We start from the raw sequence: 19324 nt of genomic DNA, 5'->3' as shown, positions 1-19324 counted from the left end.
TAAAATATCTATGAGTTATTTCATTTAATTTTGAAAATCCATATAGAAAACAATGTTCATAACTCCATCCACAGGATTCTACAAAACTGCTGCTTCATCAACAAATCTTTGAACTGTTTCAATATGAAAACTCAATTTTTTCGAACTGCTCAAAAATCATTGCAGAGAATTTCCAAGCACTTGAATTGACGCACAACCAAAGTATGAACTCAGTACATTTTTGCAGTTATTTCTAAAATAAGTTAATTTACATAAATCATCTCAAAATAACACAATGGGATTCAACTTCATTTTAGACATTTGGAAAGCAGTGTCATACTTTATTTAAAGTAAACCCATGTAAAAACAAAGTTTAAATGAAAATGGTACCTGAAAAATAAATTATTTGATATAAAACAAATCAATAACTTAAAAACACACTAAATATACAAAATGTGTAATCATATACTGTACAGTATGGAAAGCAATTGATAAAACCTTCTGTCCCACAAACAGATTAATTTATAAACAAAAGATTACATAAGTTAAAGGAAAGGAAATCAATAAAAAGACTAGAAGTACAGTATTATTCAAATTACTCATCAAATAAAGGTTTATCCCAACTTATGTTTCAAATGTCTCAAGTAATTTTCTTCCCAATGACCAAGTGAAAAAGCTCAGCCATACCACTAAAAACTTGCTCAAAAATGTTTAGAAATCAGGAACAACAGTAGGAGAATATTGAGATTCTAAAATGTGAACACAGAAGCAATTTTCCAAAGTTTCAAGTGGCAGTTCTACCACTACTGTTTTCCCATCATTAGCAACAAAAGAGAATTTCAGTGCTGAAAACTCCACTCAACAGAAAAATATTTCTAAACCTTTGTTGCTGTTTGATCGAGTGTGATCTTGTCATCTAGAAGGAATCTCCAGAGTTGAATGTCAAACCCACCCATGGGGTGGTGAGTTATGCTTTAGAGATCATAAAGACTTGGACTGGTTTTAAATCATGCAGGATGAGAAAGCAACACTTTGAGTTTGGTTTTGTTTGACTACATGAGACTACTACAAACAGCAACCACTGAAATGACGCCGTAGCTGATCAACCTAGAGCGGACGCTCAGAAATGACCGGTGATTTTCAATCCACTGGTTGTCATGGAGGCACCGCCTCTTCCAAGCGAGAGGGAGGGAATTGAGACCCTTTTTATGAACTCCACATTTTTCATTCTTTATATTAGTAAGGAGAAACCCAGTAATAATAAATACAATAATCAGAGAAAATAACCACTGGCCTCTTGTGCTCTGGATTTATCCATTCTACTGTGCTGAGCAGCCAACCTTGAGAAGTGCAGAGCTACGTTAGAGGAACTTGCTGAAGGCACAAAAAGACTCCCCTGCTTCCAAACAGAGATTAAAATACCTCAGGTGACAATTCAGCTCTTGGAAAATAAAAACAAAATGAGAAAAAGCCAAAACACAAGTGCAGCTCCACTCAGAGAGCTCAAGGGGTTGGTGTTTCTTTATGCTAAAGGTGAATTTGGTCCCTTCCCTCTAAAGCTAATTGTAGGTGACTAAATGTAGAAATGTAACAATAAGGTGCTTCACTGACAGAGTTATAAAGGACACATTTCTTCGTTATGGAAATAAAAAGTAAGGTGACCTTCTGAGAGAGGCAGCCTCCAGACAAACTGCTCCATGTTTATGTGATTGAACCAGGCTACCAGCAGCTCACAAGAGCTGGGTGTTAAAAACCTCCCACAAACTCTAACCTTCTGCAGGCAGAGCTATCAGAGGAGCTACTTTGAATAAACAGTTTATCATATGTATATTATGTTAGAAAAGTAAACGTGGGGACATTCTCCAAGTTTGTTGTTTTAAAACATGTATGTAATAAACTATCCAAAAAGGAACTTGAGTTATTGCCGTCTAAAATGCACTGAAAAAAAACTTCTCCTGAAATATTTGAAGACTTTCTACTTTATTGACCTTACCCAGAACATTAAAGAAACATAGAATTGTAACAAATGTTGAAGGACCTTAAGGACTATTCATTTTCCAAACTCAGCCTTAAAATAATGGATCACCTTTACAGTTGGTTCATCATTTTGGTTTTGACTGCTGGATATTCTTTCTATAAATGATACCAAGTTTTTTTTTTTAAACTTTTCAAAAAAAGATTTTTAACTGCTTTGTATCAATAACATTTCTGCAATGTTCAATCCCCCTATAAAAATAGGTGTCCTCTCCATGCAAACACCCTTTGATCATCTGGACAAGGGCAAGTGACCACACACTGACCAACCAGTGTTCACTGCAGTGAACACAATTTATCCTGCTCCAGTGACTTGTCTCTAGATTTTCCATGGTTTTCATACTCACATGATATAGATGTACAAAAAACATATCCAAGCAAATGGAAGGAAAAGCTGTGTGACCACACACACCACTGTGGTGATGTGACTTCTCTCCTCACCCTAAGAGCTGGATCCTGAAGCCTTTCCCAGATCCAGAGCAAGAAGAGATGCAGGAACTGGCAGAGGAAGGCTCAGGAGGCAACAGTAACTGCACTGGCCAGTCTCTGACAGGAGAGTGGAGCAGGTCAAGTAAACCAAATTTTATGATAATGCAGCTTGAAGAATAAAATAAAATAAATCCAACACATCCGTGAACAGACACCATCTAACAGGGAATCACTGAGAACTGAACACACCGAGCTGCTCTGATTCTGCTCACGTCTGGATTTCTGGTGTTGCCATCCCCTCACCTGAAGGATCTGCATGTGCCTTTGCCAGCTCACACCAAGGACAGAGAGAGATTCCTCTTCCATATTTATGTGGGATTTCCCTATCTGCTAACGGTTAACAGGAGGTTTACAGGTGATGAGGCTCATGGCCAGCATTCTGCATGGGAAGAATTCCTTCATGTGGACAACTGGGAAGCAAATGCAGTGACTCCCCTCAGCATCTATGCATGAGACCCTGAGGCAGCAGCACAAACAACTGTGTTTTCAGCAGAAATTACACCTGGTCCTTCAGAACCTACACCAGGGGCTGTCCCAAGAGACTCTTAACCTACTCTAAAGGACCCCAAAACACTCCCATCTCAGCTGTTCCTGTAGCACATCTCACAGTACAGACCAAAAAATTCAGCTCTCCAGAATCTGATTATCACATCCTAGTCCAGCAATTAAGACTTTCCAGAACTCTCTACCTCAATGAGACCACTGAATCTCATGAGCAATGTGAGACCTCTGCTTTGAGACAGCCTTTGGTTCTACAAAGATCCTGTAAGTGCTTACTGATAGAAGCATCACCTGACAGAAACACCTGGCTTCCATCAAATGGATGGATGAAAAAGCAGAGCACTCTTTGAGAATTAAGAGGCCAAAAACTCTCTTGAAACAGGTCTGTTCAAGTGAGAGCTTCAAAGCAGTCTGAGGAGGAAAACAGTTGCTCCTACCTTTTGGGCAGTAAAACTCCTGGCAGATGTCTTGTTAGAATTTAGTTTCCATCCCCAGAAGCTTCCTTTTGGTCTTTACTAGTAGGATGCACAAGCATTTTGGTATAGGACCAAAAGCATCAAGAATATATACACAAATTTTTCTGGACTTCAGCTATTTATGCCAAGATTTTACTGACTGTTAGAATAGCACAGATCATATACTACTTCTGGTATCAGCTCTGGATATTAGCAGGAGTTTTTCCTCTTTTCCTGACTCAAGCAGCAGTGCTTTGCTCATACCATTTGCCTGAAAGTTATTATCAGAGCAACTATCAAAGAAAGCTGAAATCAGATCTTTCCTAAAAGAGATTGTTGTAGTAGCAGTACAAAACCATATCCTGCATTTCCTTCTTACTTAGCAAAGAACGAGAGACGGAAAAATAGGGAAGCAGTGGAAAAAGAAAGGAACAGTGATGCCAGAAGGCATTCAAGAGAAGGGTTTTTTTCAAAAGTGGCAGCACAGCAATGTGCTGCTGCCATGGCCAGTGTGCTTGGAACCAGTACTGATGATAAGAGTCATGTTTAGGGGTCACTCGCTGGAAATCTGAACCCCCGCTAAATATTGTGATAAACAGCAACTCCCATTTTAGTTTAGCAGCAAATTTATCTTCAATGGAATAAAGCAAGAGAGAATGACAGGAACTAGGAACGACTACAGCCCAACTCCTGTGGAACAGGACAGTGCAGGGTTCAACAATGATGGGACATGAAAGAGACCTTCTCTGTACCCCACAGCTTTGACTTGGGAGAACAGCCAGAATGCTTCCCAAGCTCTGCTTGTACGCAGAAAGGAAATAATCATAGACATGATAAATGGATGGTGGAAGGAAACCTCTGACAGTCAAGAGCAGCTTTGGGGGGTGGGAGTGGCCTGGCTGCTGTGTCACAGTCACTGTTCCACTGAGCACCTCAAGAGATAGGGAGGGAGCAGACTGGGAGGAGAGGCAAGGTTGGATGCCTTAACAGGAAAAATCCCACCTGCATTCACCGCACACAAGCTCAAACTCAGCAGAAGGCTGCTTGCTGGGCCAAGGCCTATCTGCAGGGTTTAGATAGGTCCTGGGCAGGTCCAGAAACATCAGCAGCTCCCACAGGTCCTCCCTGGAGCTGGGCACCAACTCAGTCACATGTGGAGGCTGAGGGAGCCCTCAGGCTGTGCAGATCCCATGGCAGGGAGAGTACAAGGAGAGGACAAACAGCGGCAAGCATAAGGCAAGGTCAGCTGGGGATGGAGTGAGAGAAGCAGGCAGCATGGACTGGCCTCTTGAGTTTGGAAATGAACTCTGGAGCTGGTAGAGATTCAGGCAAAACAAGGAGACGCTGCATTAAACTGCCACAGACATTATTTTCACACCTGCCCTACCTACATAAACACCAGAGCCTAGTCTCTAGGTGTGCACAGCAGCTCACACACCTGTACAGGTATGGTCAGCCTTCCCAGTTTCCTACCCAAGCACACCTGAGGGTGTACATCAGTCTGTGACACTCATTTCTATGTGACAGATTTATTGTGGTGCTTGTTTCAAAACTCTTTTCTTCTACTTATCTGTCAAAGCAGTAAATTAAAATTCTCTGAAAGCGGAGCTACAGTTCCTTAAACAGCACTCTGAAAGCTGGACACTTTGTGCAATACTTAGCAAAAAAAAGAACAGAAAATAAAAAACAAAACAAAATTTGAGCAAAACAAAATCAAATTTAATGTTCTTAAATGCAAAAGTAAAAACAAACAAAAAACACAAAAAAGCAAAAGAAAATTAACAGAAACAGAACAACTCAAAGTTTCAAGGCAGTCTGCAGAAAACCTGGGGGATTAATCTTTAAATCTACAAATCAAAGGGATTTTTTGGTTAATATCTAACTTGCAAGTTGTAAGTACTTTTCTGCTGAGTGTTCAGTAAGTAAAGCTAGTTGTCAAAACAAAATCCTATTAAAATAGAAAAAACTAGCACTCATTAGAAGGGATGCGAGAAATACAATGCTCAAATGTTTATAACTGGTTTTTCTTTACAAAATAGAACTGCCAAAGGAATTCCAACTACAATGATCTTGGAAAATGAGTAAGTATCTTGCTGCATTATAATGTACCAGTAAGTAGTGCACCATGCATTAAATATTTGGACAGAAGAGATTCAGTCTGATAAAGTAGCAACATATATTCACACTCGCATTTTTGGAGTTTCATTTTGACTCTGAAATCTTCCCGGAGTTTCTTTGAAACTCTTTGGTCCATTCCTCTCAAAGTGGGTTTTAAAAGTCACATTTCTAAAACCTGTGAATTGGACAGCTTGACCACTGCTCAGTGTGCAACTTACCTCCTCAATGGTGTTAAAGTTAGGCTGGCATGCTACTACTTACAAGACCTTGACTTTAAAAAGCCTGATCCTCAACTAGACACAGAGTAATGAATATTAATTTATCAAACAATTTACTGTCAACTAAAACATTAGTATTTCTCAACTTTTCTTCCATACTACTGAAACTGAGGGGGAACAAAAGGACAGGGGTATGGGCAGGAAGAACAACATAAAACCAAAGAAAATCAATGAATTCAGCCTGATATTTTTCAGAAAATTCCAGTTTTTGCAGACAACATTCAATGAAACAAATGTTAGTCTCATAAGTGAAAGCATGCTTCAATTTTACCACCATCCAGAGGGTCTAGTTAATGCAATCTACTTAAGATTTCAGGGGATTTTTAACATGTTTTAAATGAAATAACTTAAAGGAACTTAAAATTGGTCTAACATTGTGGGATTTCAAACATTTGAACATGTCAGTTGCATCCCAGAATATAAAACCTTTTCACTTCTCATTTAGACTAAGACAAACACTTGTGAAAATTGGCGCAAAATGAGTTTTACACTAACAAAAATGTTTCAACTTCTGTCACTCCATTATCTATTCCATACAAAAAGCACGAGCAAGTTATTTGTGGGACTTGTTGGTTTTGAAGGAAACCTGTAAGATTTTGTCCCCCAGGCGGTAGCCATTAAGACTTGCTATGGCCATTGCAGCTTCTTCATAGTTTGTCATGGTCACAAAACCAAAACCTTTGCACTTGTTGGTGTTGAAATCTCGAATAACTTTCACATTGGTAACCGCACCAAAGGGGCCAAACATCTGCCAGAGGATTCCCTCATCAGCATCTTGACCAAGGTTGTAGATGAAGATACACCAGCCAGAAGATGCGTTTCCTGGAACATTTACACCAGAAAGCCCACTCATGTGATCTACACCCATAGGAGAGAACCTAGCAAATAAAAAGCACAATATTTCACGTTCAATTAAGCAAATTAACTTGAATGGGAAGCAACTGAGAATGAATATTTTATACATGGCACATCAAAACCGCCACATAAATGTTTCCCCATTCAAACTGACAATCAAATTGACAGCTGCCAGAAAAAAAAAAGTTAAGTATTCCAACTGCTTTATCAACAGGGAACTATCCTTAGAAATAGGCAAGGAACAGGCAAGGCAAGATTACATGATCACCTTCTCAGGGGACCTGGATGGGTGCCTGAACTCAGCCAGGCTGCTCCGAGTGTCCAGGGCATTGCTGCAGAACTGCCTGAGTTCAGGGGCACAGGCAGCACCTCTCCAGAGGCCCCAAACATCCCCAGCCATTTCCCACTTATTTCACAGAAGGAGATTTTTTTTCACCCCATGCTCCTTTTCTTGCCTTTAAAAGAATATGTTGGGAAACTCTAAGTCAAAGAGTTCCTTTGGGTTTGCTGGGGCAGGGGATGAGTGTTCTGGGTTCTTAGGAGTAAGATTGTATGTATTAATTTCTTCTTTTGTGGAGCAGAACAAAACCTACTCCCTTTCCACCCAAAGGCAGCAGGTGCAGGCAAACACTCACAACATGAGCAGGCTCAGTGCAGTTTTAATTCCAATGTGTATGGATAGTTTTAATAATTTTTCCAGGAAAACTCAGATCTAACTTTACTGAACCAGATTTTTAAAATCACCTACCCATTCTTCCTGAATCCTGCCTCCTTCACAATACCTCAGCAGAATTCATGCATAATAAAAAGCAAAAATCTTCTCCTTTTTACGTCTTGTTTTGTATTAATTTCTTTTCCCTAAAACCCACATTTCTAATTCCCCTTTACTCTATTTCTAGCCTACACTCCAGAAAATCAAAGCTTCTGAATATTTTAGTGCAATAGTAGGGTTGCACAGCTAAGCACTCAAAGGCCAGGAAATGTGAAAGTTAAGGTCAAAAACTCACTTTGAACCCTTGCGCTTATTATTTAAAATATGAGGTCATGTGATCATAGAAATATAATGATACTATACCAGGGGTTCCCAAATTGAGGTGTACCACTGGTGATTTGCAAACCCCTTAAAAGCGGTACACGAGCTGCTCTCTGCCAAGAGCAGGGCGGTGGCAGATCCTGATTCTCTGCTGACCTGGAGGAAACAGGGAAGGGATGTCTGGGCAGTGAATGCTGCAGTAAGTGCCAAATGCTTCCCCTCTGACTCTTTCTTGCCCTGCATCAAGGAGCTGCTGCTGCCTTTCTCGAGGAGGGAGGGCTCGAGGAGTAAGGGGAGGAAGGGGAGCAGAGGGATGGCAGTGCACACTCAAACACACACACACACTGTGCACTCACACATGAGAACCACTCAGTGCCCATCTCCCCCAGGCTCTTTGGTGCTCAGAGCTCCCTGCCGTGGACACCTGAGCTCCTGGACTCTCCTGTCCCCAGAGCAAGGATCACTCCATCTCTCCCTTGCTGCTGCTCTGCAGCCCCGGGGGCTCCCGGAGCACAGTGAGACACTGCTGAGCTGCAGCAACTCACTGACAGCCAGCCCCAAGAAAAAACAAGTTTAGGAAGCCTTGTACTACAGCCAAACTGAAAAAGCAGTTAGAAGTACCATAAGGTGAATGAGACATACCAACCCGTATGAGCTGATGAAGAGGTGACACATCTGGTATTTCTTTTGGCTTTGTATAAAAACGTTCCTGTGCTTGCATGCTTGATACACTTACTTGTTCTGACAGACACCTTCAGTTCTGTAGCTTCTTTCCAAGTGAGTAATAATCTGGTAGGATGAATTTATCTTAATATCTGTCAAGTTTCCATCTCAACAGATCACCAGTCCTGAATCCCTTCTCAAACCACTGAGCTCAGAATAGCCTGACGTTGGTTCCAGCAGTCAGTATAGCTCTGCCCCTGCCTGCTCCAAAGGCTCAGGCTCTGCCCAGGAGCCCAGGTAACACCATATCATGATATTGCATATCACATGCAATCAGTTGTCAAAGAGGAACTGGTGTTCAATACAAAAAAACAAATCTAAATGCTTGATACAGACAAAATAATTTAAATTAACAAGTACCTCCTCTTTGGATACACTTATCTTCAAAAAGATTGTCCTCTCTTCCTGCTTTGTCTCACAAAAATGTTACAGGTTTATTAAAATACCCAAGCCAAACAAAAAAGGGTAAAACCAAAGAAGTCCCCTAAAATATTAGAAAAGCAATTAAAAAAAAACCCAAAACTGTAGGAAATACTATTCTGCACAATAAGGACCCCAGAACTCTCACTCAGCTCAGGTTAACAGCCTACATGAGCAGGGCTGGAGCAGCTGACACACAGCTCTCTTTTCTTAGCAGGACAGATTTTTGTGGCCATGCCAATTTAAATGACCTTTAGGAAGTTACACTTATGAAGGATGTTTAAAAGAACGCCCTACCATGGCAAACACAAAAGACAACAGAGATCCAGGATGTTTCACAGAAAGTGGTTTTAAAATTCCTTTAATATTGTAATTTGAACGATCTCAGTCTTAGCACACTTAGAGCTGGTGTCCTCATTTCTGTTGAAATTATTTTTATACTGTCTCCTCCACAGGGTTGCTTTTTCAACCCTCCCGAAGAATCTGTAGTGAGTGTTATTTGTGGATGGTTCTTTCAAACCACGCTAACCTAATACGCCAACATCTTGGGGCATTAGGTATCAACAACAGTGTATTTTCCATCATAACTCTTTTTTACTTTATAAACTTCTTGTTTCTATTAATGACCTTTTGCTGCCTTGGCCATTAGACAGACAGCCTGCTTCGTTTAACAGATCCTGACATTAGTTTAACTCACTGGAGGATGTAATCTCAGAAATGACACTCCTGAATGAAAGCAATTTCTGTTTAGGTCTGTGCAAGTCCTATAAATTCTTGTCATAGAACCACAGAAACTCCTGAGCTGGAAGGGACCCCCAGGGATGATCAGCCCAGCCCCTGTCCCTGCACAGGCACCCCAACAACCCCCACCCTGAGCCCCCCTGGCAGCGCTGTCCAAACGCTCCTGGAGCTCTGGCAGCCTTGGGGCCGGGAGCATTCCCTGGGGAGCCTGGGCAGTGCCCAGCAGCCTCGGGGGGAAGAACCTTTCTCTAATATCCAAATTAAACCTCCCCTAACATAGCTTTGTGCTGGTTTTGCTGAACTCTTTTGCCTGCACTCTGAGGACAGTTCCATACAGCACCACAGGAGGGTTGCCAATAAGCAGGAACATTAGTTTTAATCCCAGCTTATGTTACCACTGCACTTGAGCTTGGCAGCTTTTTATTTTTTAATAGGTTCCACAAAGAGCAGGAGCTCAGCTACACTGACAATGTCCTTCTGACAAGTAATTTTTTCTGCTGTCTGTTATAGACAGAAAAGATCTGCTGTGGCCAACACAAATCTTGTTGAGAACTTAGTGACACAAGCTCTAAGCCTGAAAAAAATCAGGGTGTTGGGTCAAACAAACATGTAAGGAAGAGCAGAAGCAACTGGGTTTTCACTCCCACATTCTTCCAGAACTTTGACGAAATACTACTCTGGATGAAATGGTTTCTACTCAATACACACAGTTTGCATCCAATTTATAAATTGGTCTAAAAACTGAGAATTTAAACTATTTCACTGGAGTGATACCAAGCAGGTGTACAACAGCTGTCTGAGCAACAGGATCACTGACAGGGTTAAACAGTCTCTTTGCATTTCCCCTTGGATCAAAGAACTATCAGAAATGCCTCCCCTTCAGGCATTCGGGGCAGAACTCATGGGCTGATACTGGCAGAGTTATGCCCATTACAGGAACTGGGAACGGGGCTCCAACCCTGAACAAGTCCGAAAGCAGTATCAGCTGTACTGGCAAAAACTGAGGTTTGAAAGATTGTTGTTCTACTATAAAGCTCTGGTGAGCTGCAAAAGCACAGGACTTCCAGGGGCCCTGAGCAGCCTCATGCTACAGTAGCTAAACCCCTCCATTTCATCACAGTTCAGCACCTGGAGATCTGCTATTTTCTTTAAGTAAACAAATCTTATACTCTAAAGAAACTCCAGCCCCAGATGTTTTATCCGTCCTCCAGACACAACCTCATGCTGTGGCATCATTCCCTCTGGATGGAAGCAGAGAGCCTGGCTCTTTGAATCAGTCCAGAATCCAGTGGGACACAGCACTAAGACTAGTTCCTGATGTGAGACACAAACACCACAGGAACTCAAAAGGATTAAAAGAACATTAAACAAAGGGTTGGAGAAATATCTGTAGGAAATTAATAATTACAAATTAGATACTAAAGGCTTAATCCTGGATTTACAGGGATTATGATGAAACGAGATGAAATGTAATCAAAATATCAGGTTACGTATTCAACCTCTGCGGAGCAGAGATCACAACTTTAATTTATACAGACTGTGGGCTCTGTGGAAGCTGCTTATCCATTCATCATGTCTTGTTCACTACCAAAACAAACAAAACTCAGCCCAAACTCAGGTTCCTGAGCTTAACCAGAGCATCAGTAACCACAACTCCTTCAGTTCAGCATCTTTCAAGGAAGACAGACTCACTAGAAGAACTTGCAGCTAACACTAAAGAAAAATACAAAGGATTGTGGGACAGACTTGATGATACAGGAGGTCTTTTCCAACCTTAACAATTCTATGACCCTGTGGTCGTGTACAGACGTGCCTGCACGAGTGACTGAGGAAAGGAAGCTTTGTAGTAAGTGTTGGAGCTCTCACAAGTCTGTGACAAGGCAGAGATGAAGAGCTTGTGTCTGCAAGTCTGCTGGGGGCTCTTGAGTCCACAGCGTCTTGCTGACAGCACAGCCCTACCTAAACTGCTCTGCTCCCAGCTCTGCCAGGCTACGGGACCCCAGCTCTTTCCCCACCAGCAGGTCTGCCACTGGGAGCAGCAGCCGGCCAACGTGTGCTGACAAACAAGTGCTGGGCACAGACATCCAGCAGGACACGGCTCCCAGAGCAGCAGGGATGGAACACAGACACAACCTTTTCTTCCTCTTAACCTCCACTGTGACACCTCAAGCCTACAGAAATGCTTCTGCCCCGCTCCCGAAAGTGTTCCAGGCCAGGCTGTGCAGGGCTTGGAACACCCTGGGATAGTGGAAGATGTCCCTGCCCATGGCAGGGGTGGGATGAGATGAGCTTTAAGGTCCCTTCCAACCCAAACCAGCCCATGATTCTATGAAATGCACACAATTGACATTAATGCTGCTCGAAATGGTACATTAAGAGAATGATGAACAAACTGGTTATTAAAATTAAGTTTCACCAGCAACTCTTAATATAAACACATTAATAATTATTATTGTTCCTGAGTGATCATTACAGGATTGAATTAAAAGTATTTGGTCTCTTAATTATGGATGTGAATATTATTTGCACTCCTTATTCTGATGCATTTTGACCCTGGCATAAATTTTAGGGGGAAGAATGATGATGAAAATGTCCAAGTAAATTAAGAACGTTAAGAATGAAAAAGATTTGAGTAGGATCCAGACACACTGAAGCTCTGGCTGAGACAAAGGGCAGATGTGTTGACTTTTTATTAATTCACCTAAATGCAAACAACGCAGGATTTCACTCCTCAGCATGGCTCAGGAGGCTTGGTGTGGAGATCAGGGTGACTGTTTCAGGGAAACGAGGAGCCACCTGAGCTGACTTCCCTGGCCTACAGCTGAAGAGAACTGGAGAACAACTGAGACTGGCAGGAACCTTTGGGAATCCTCTAATAAATCCCCTGCTCGAAGCAAGGCACCTGGAGCAGGTTGCTCAGGCTCATCCTGTCACCAAAACTCACCAGAAACCAGTCAAATAGAACTCTTTAACACCAATGTTGTAGCATTCAGAAGGGCATTCATTATTCATCATAGGCCTGGCTGCACAGGGGATAACTCCACCTTGTGTGCATGTGATCTTCTACAAGTGTGTTGCTTATATACAGTCACCACATGCATATTTTGCTCATTTACCATAAAGCTCTCCCCAATTTCCCAGGTTCAGTCCTTGTTTTGGCTGTGGCTGCATTCCTAAGCCAGATGTCTTCCTCTTATCTTCCAATCATCCTTGCTGAGAAAGCAGATCCCGCACACTCTGTTTCCTGCTAAAACTACACAGGCACAGTAGAAATTAGATTAACCCTTTTGGTATCAATTCTAGCCAGGTTTCAGCATCTCCAAGGACAGAAACTTCACTGTCTCCTTGGGCAAACTGTTCAACCACTCTCAGTATAAAACCACAACTGACTACACAGTATGGATTTTCTCAGGAGACCCATTACACAGAGCTGTGCTCAAAATGCTGAGCTACAGCACTGTGGACAGGAGATAGCAACACTGGAATAGCAGCACAGCTAAAAGGTGGCTGAGATTTTAGTCCCATTTTACTGAGCTCATTGGATCCCTCACAGTAGAACACAGAACAACAGGAAAAAAAAAAAAAAAAAAAAAAAGTAAATTCTCAACAGGGAACCACTACTCTCAGAAACATATATCACCTCAAAGCCTATTGCTTCTCTGCAAGACAGTCAATACATTGCATTTTCCAGAGCACCCTCCAGCCATCAGCTTCCTCCATGAACACCCAAGGCACTTCCAATTCAAGCAATTACTATTCAAAGCAACCAAAGCCGATGGTTATGGCAAAGCACAGTGTCTTCTATAGCCCTGGAAGCAGACAGGAAGCTGCAACTGCTCAACAGTCTCATCAGTAAACTCTTCAGGCCTTGAGGGAAGGCAGAACCCTGCACAGGTTGCAATGCAGGCAGGAATCCCACAGAACCTCCTCGTCAGAAATAAGGTTTTCCTCTCTTATTGTAATACCTCCCTGCTGGAACCAACCATTCAGAGCTTTAATTAAGTTGCCAAATTCCATCTCTGTTCAGATATATAAATCACAGAACGGGGATCTGTTGAGACAGGCACCTACTAACACTCACCTGGAACCTGCTGCTGCTGTCCCCTCACTGTAATCCAGTAGTGGAAACAGACACCAGAGTGCAGGTACTTTTACATACTAACTTCAATATAAATTTCACAAATAATATTTTTCTTTAACCATATTTTAATGCAACACGTTCTTTATATAACACTGAGGACACATAATGCACTGTGTATCCATTCACACATGCTGCAGTGAAGGTATCACTGCCCAGCTGCAGGGGCACAGCTCCCCACACAACCACGGGAACAGGAGCACAGCCTTAAATGCATTTATTCTTCCTAACCTACCTGAATCTCTGTGCCTGGTGATGCACTGGCCCTCCAAACCGTCTAGCTGGAGAATGACACAGCTGCGACAACAGTGCCACATTTTTGTTCTGGTTAGGGTTGGCTGCAAACTTCACTGTAATGGGCTCGGAGGAACCTGGGGGTTTGTGACCATTGAAATTTGTAATTGCCTCTTCTGCTTCTGACCTTTTGTCAAACCGGATAAATGCGACCCCTCTGGACAAACCTTGTAACCAAACCAATAAAACAAACAAACAAACAAACAAAAAAAAAAATTGACGTTCAGGATAAACTCAAAATAACTTTGAAAACAAAACCCAAAAAAGTTCAGTATTTCTATGGTCACAGCTTTCAAGTTCTCTACATTTATATTTCTTCAGCAGCTGGAGGATAAAGTACAAAATTAAGAAACCAAAAACAAGTTAGCGTACTCATTTCAGCTGTAACAACCACAGTGACTAAACACTTAAAAAATGTGGTAGAATTCTGTGATATTCATCACCAACTGACATATCCATTCACCAAAAACTCAACATTTTAAATTAAGTAAAAAAAAAACCAAAACTCTAGATGGTTAAAAACAAACCCAAACCCCTTAGTTTCAATTACTTTATCACTAAAGAGCATCTGCAAACACAGAATTTACACATTTTTGTAAATGTTTTCATTTTTCCATGCTAGAAACACACTCAGGTTCAGAGATGAGGGGACAAACGTTTGACTATAATAAAGGACTTCCACCTTTTTTAATGGAGAGGTCAGAATTTCACCTGCACCACATATGCTATTTCCAGCTGGCACATAGATTATTTTTATTCATTTAAATCAATGAAGAATTACCTCTTGGTAGCTGTACCGAACCAATATCACAGCTGTTAAAAATTTGTGTATTTTTTTTCCTAGTCCCAGCCCCTGGATGCAGTTTCCTTCTGACTGAGGTACAAGTTATGCCTTGTGAGCTCTCCTCTCCTCCCCTTACTTCTCATCTGTGACTTGACCATAGGCTGAAAATATGGCTTATCACAGTGAAACTAGAAGGGCACATTATGCTTAAATGCCATTCCAAAGGAGGTATTGTGGCCAGACTAAATATAAGACTTCATTAGCTCTATTTCAGAAAGGGACATTCAGATACTTTGTTTTCTTCACATCCACCCAGGACCATCTTCAAAGCCAGATACAGAAGTTAATCTTATCCTAAACCACAAAATCATAAACTGTTGTTGGTAACAGCTGAGGATCATTTTCTCTGTTTCACAGAAGGAAATGCAACATGTCAAGACCTGGGCCTGAAGCAAACAAAGGGTGATTGCATTTTGATAAATAACAACACACGGGCTCACCAGAGTAGAGCTGACAGCACTGTATGCTCAGGTACCACTGAGGTCAGCCTCCGTGCCAAGGGGAAGGGTATGGCAAGGCCCAGTGCAGCAGCGTCACTCAGAACTCAGCAAGGCCTATCCTAGAGCTCAGCTTACTGTGACTCCTCCACTTTCATGCTGCTCATCCTAGTGCTTCTCAAAGCATTAATTTAAAATGTAAATATCTTAGAAAGTGTATTTTTTAACAGAATAATTTTCAAAAGCCGGAGTACCACCTCTGTGAGAAGGTACAGTTAAGTACAAATTAAAACGTGTCTTAAGTGGGAGCAGATCAAGATATGAAAGGCAGGCTTAAAGCCAAGGCATAGCTACATTCCTGGTGGCATGGCAAGCCCAGGCTCTGCAGACATTAACTGTGAGATATAACAGAACCCACTCTTCAGTCAATGCATTATTAAGGCTATGGGAAAGCAGGTGGTGTGTTCTGAGCTGAATTACACAGCATCAGGCCTCAGCACACCCATAAAAACTATATTATTCTTGGGGAGATTTTATTTGTATGACTTCTGTCATCTCATTTTACAGCTCTGTCAAATCCAGATGCCCTCCAGACCACACGGATTGCCAAAAAGGGATGACTAGTTTTGAGACTTGCGTTACTAAGTTTGCTGTGCTCCACAAGTCTTTTTCTTGCTTCTCATTACAGCTGCATCCTAGATAAGCAGCTCTAGGGACAGGGCCATGCAGGTATCAGAGTTGCTCAAAACAAATAGTACTCTCCAGGCAGGATGGGATTTCCTCACTCAGCCATGGAATGTCTGCCCTGTCAGTCCCCAGGTATCACCAAGCCACCTCAGGTTTCTCTCATGCACAGTGACATTTGCAGCACCCTCTGACCAAACACCTGCAAGTGGTGCCTGGACCAGGAGCTGGCTGTGCTCTCAGACTGAGCCCATCAAGGAGCTGCTGGTGGCCCACTCCAAACTACAGCAGATTCCTCACAGAGCAGGAAAGCTGCTTCTGAAAGGAAGTGTATAAATGCACATCCCAGTTATAAATGTTAAATGTGGAATTGTTAGAATTGGATTGTCTTCTATTCCAACACACCAGATGCATAATCAATGAAAAAGTGTATTTGTAAAAGCTCTCTCCAGATTAACACATGACATATGGGCTACCAGTAAAACCCCAGAACAGCTGGGTAACAGGATAAGGCAGACAGTTTTACTGTCTGAAATAACAGCGTAAGAACGTAAAACTCTGAAAGCACACTGTAACGGAGTCAGAATTGCCACCACAAAGAAAACCTTAACTTTGGTCTCCCCTGAGCCAAGTGCCTAACTAAATGACTTCTTTTTATCTTTCTTTTTTTCTTTTTTTTTTTTTTTTCTTAATACACAAAATACATTTAGAACTTTCAGGGCAGTACTAAAGTGTATGAAATTAATTCCCTTGCTTAGCAGTAACCACAGAGGCCTGTAAGACATCTCACATGGTTTAAAATATAAGAAAACTGAGTGAGTGAGTTCCAGGCTGGTACAAAAGACAAAACACAGTTTTGTTTTGCTTTAAATCTCTAACTATGGCCTGGGATTGACCAGTGGATAAGAGCTGCACGTGGGTAAAGTCAAGGTAAGGTCAGCACTCCAGGTTACACACAAAGCCCAGAAACACAGTGCATTGCAATGGCGGCAAGCATCAGAGCAAGAAAGTAGATTTGGCAAATCAGTAGCTGATAAAAATCACAATAATCCTATTTTAATGTGGTCTGAGGTTTGGGCTGTAAGCTGGAAAAGGCAGTGTGAGTCATTCTGTGTTTAACAAAAAAATCACTGAACATATCCTGTCAAAATTCTATCAATGGTTGACAGCAGATGTCATGATTAGCTTGATGATGTCTAACTTCCTGAAGTTTAGGTACTGCCAGTCTCAGAAAACACCAAACACATGCTGTACACTTCAGTTTTCTGCAGCCAAGGTCCCAGAACTCACCTGTGGTTTGATCCACAAGCACACGTGAATTGATGATGCGCCCAAAACGGGAAAACATATCTTCTACATCCTTCTGTGTCATTGACCGGGGCAGGCCACTGATATATAAATTAGCATCCTTGATAACTTCAGAACTTGGGCGGGCATAGGAAACCTTTAAAAGAAATAAAAACACATGTTCAGGGCATTAACAGGGAAGATCAATTTATTGTCATGAGACAATTTAATTAACTCCCCCATTACCAATACATGCATTTTTACTGGAGTTCAAAAAAACGGAACCGAGAGAGTAGGGAAAAATCAACCAAACAACAGGAGAAAGGGCATGTCCCTACATAATGCCAATCATTTTGGGCTAACCCAAGATATAACTATATTAGCATTGCTGTAAGGAGACAGCAACAGACCAATACCAGTGCTCCCAGCAAACACTTTTGCCATGTGAAGAATCCTGAGCTCTGACTCAGCCACTGGACCTGCCACAGCTCACATCAGGAACTTGTCCTGTCAGTATATTTTCTAAAGCTTCATAAAAATATGGCACGAGTAGGGTGCAGTTTTCTGTCCTAATTTCTGCTACTGGAGAAAGCTGCATAAATCACCTAAGCAGGAGTGAATCCTACACATAGAGCACAGGCTGTTGTTTTGGATAAGGAAAGGAGTGCACGTGTACTAACAAGATTTACAATAAATATAATGAAGCATCCAAGATGTGCGTGAGTTAAATACCTGGCAGCCATCTATAATGGTCCCTCTACTGCTGTAAAAATGGTGGGAATATGTAAAGGAAGGGAACTTTCAAATACTAAGCTGTTTCAAAACACTTCGCTATTCTCCTCCCAGATTCATGCTTGCTGCAGCTGGGAGCACACAAACTTTACCATCAGAATAAAGTTTATTACAATGATGTTTTCACAGATGACTGAAGAGCTCCTACCTTGATAGTTTTTGACTGAAGTCTGAGGCCATTCAGTGTGTTTATTGCTCTTTCAGCATCTTTTGCAGTTACGTAGTTCACGAAGCCGTAGCCTAAGCTGTGTCCTAAAGGGAGGAACATTTTTTACAATTAATCCTAACAAAATTATGTTATCACTACTAAATTGAAAGGAAATGCAAACAAGAAGTGAACTTAACATGCACAATCCACACAGTAAATATTTCAGTAAGCCAAGGAGGTTTCCCAAGGCTGGCACACATCATGAGTAACTCGGAGGTCTTTTATTTCCACTCTGGACATCCCTCTGCCTTCACAGACAGCAGGCATTGGGCAGAGCACCCTTTACCAGTAAGAAATTTAGGGCTAAAACACCAACTCTGACCAGTCTCGCAAACTTCATGGGTGTGGAACAAAGGCAGTGACTTCACCAAGTTCATCAGTACAAAGTCTTGTGGACAGAGAGCAGAAAGTGAGAAAATGTCAACGGGTGAACTGTCAGGTAAGAAATGAAGGCCCTCGTGATTCCACTCCTGGGGACAAGAAGGAAAAAGAAGTTTCTAATCCTTCATTAATACAGCTAACAAGCGGCCAGTTTTCCAAACAGAGCATCATAGTGCAGAGTGAAAAATTCTCTTTAAGGCAGATTATTCATGTACTGTTACCTTATTTAAGCTTACTCTTAAAGGAATAATTTTATATTGGTAATAAAAAAACTTAAAATATTTAAGGAAAAGAATATTTATTTGGCTATTATGTGCTCTGCTTCTACCTCCAATCTCCACAATTGCTACTATCAATTATAACATTACATACTAAGATAACTTTTGGTTGCAATTTCCCAATAATTACAGGGTTCTTATCAGTGTAGGCCTAAAAATAACTAAAATAATTTCAAGACTGTCTCAGAGCAATAAAAAAACTGCAATTCAACCCAAGACACACCTCTTTCAGCCAACTTCTCCTTGTCTCTGTCAGATCTCTGAGATTTTTTAAAGAAAATTGTAAGTATGCATAGGAAAATCTGCTGTTTTCCTCTAACAATATACTACTTTCAAGTTATTAAGTTCTATTGTG

At 41.5% G+C, this 19324-nt stretch overlaps 1 protein-coding gene across 3 annotated transcripts in view; it reads right to left on the bottom strand.

Moving 5' to 3' along the window:
- Window positions 1-19324, bottom strand: part of ELAVL1 (ELAV like RNA binding protein 1) — a 45611-nt gene continuing 26287 nt past the window's right edge. Inside the window, exons 3-7 of one of the 3 annotated variants that reach the window (XM_038163511.1) lie at window positions 18251-18354; window positions 17314-17467; window positions 14000-14225; window positions 7785-7898; window positions 1-6732 (exon numbers count right to left, since the gene is read on the bottom strand). In XM_038163511.1, the coding sequence (XP_038019439.1) occupies window positions 6408-6732; window positions 7785-7898; window positions 14000-14225; window positions 17314-17467; window positions 18251-18354 (923 nt within the window). In that variant the 3' untranslated portion in view covers window positions 1-6407. The other 2 variants (XM_038163512.1, XM_038163513.1) reach the window with 2 other exon arrangements.

Source organism: Motacilla alba, chromosome 28, assembly GCF_015832195.1.
Source record: "Motacilla alba alba isolate MOTALB_02 chromosome 28, Motacilla_alba_V1.0_pri, whole genome shotgun sequence".
Lineage (NCBI taxonomy): Eukaryota > Metazoa > Chordata > Aves > Passeriformes > Motacillidae > Motacilla > Motacilla alba.
This window is presented reverse-complemented; position numbering and strand designations above follow the sequence as displayed.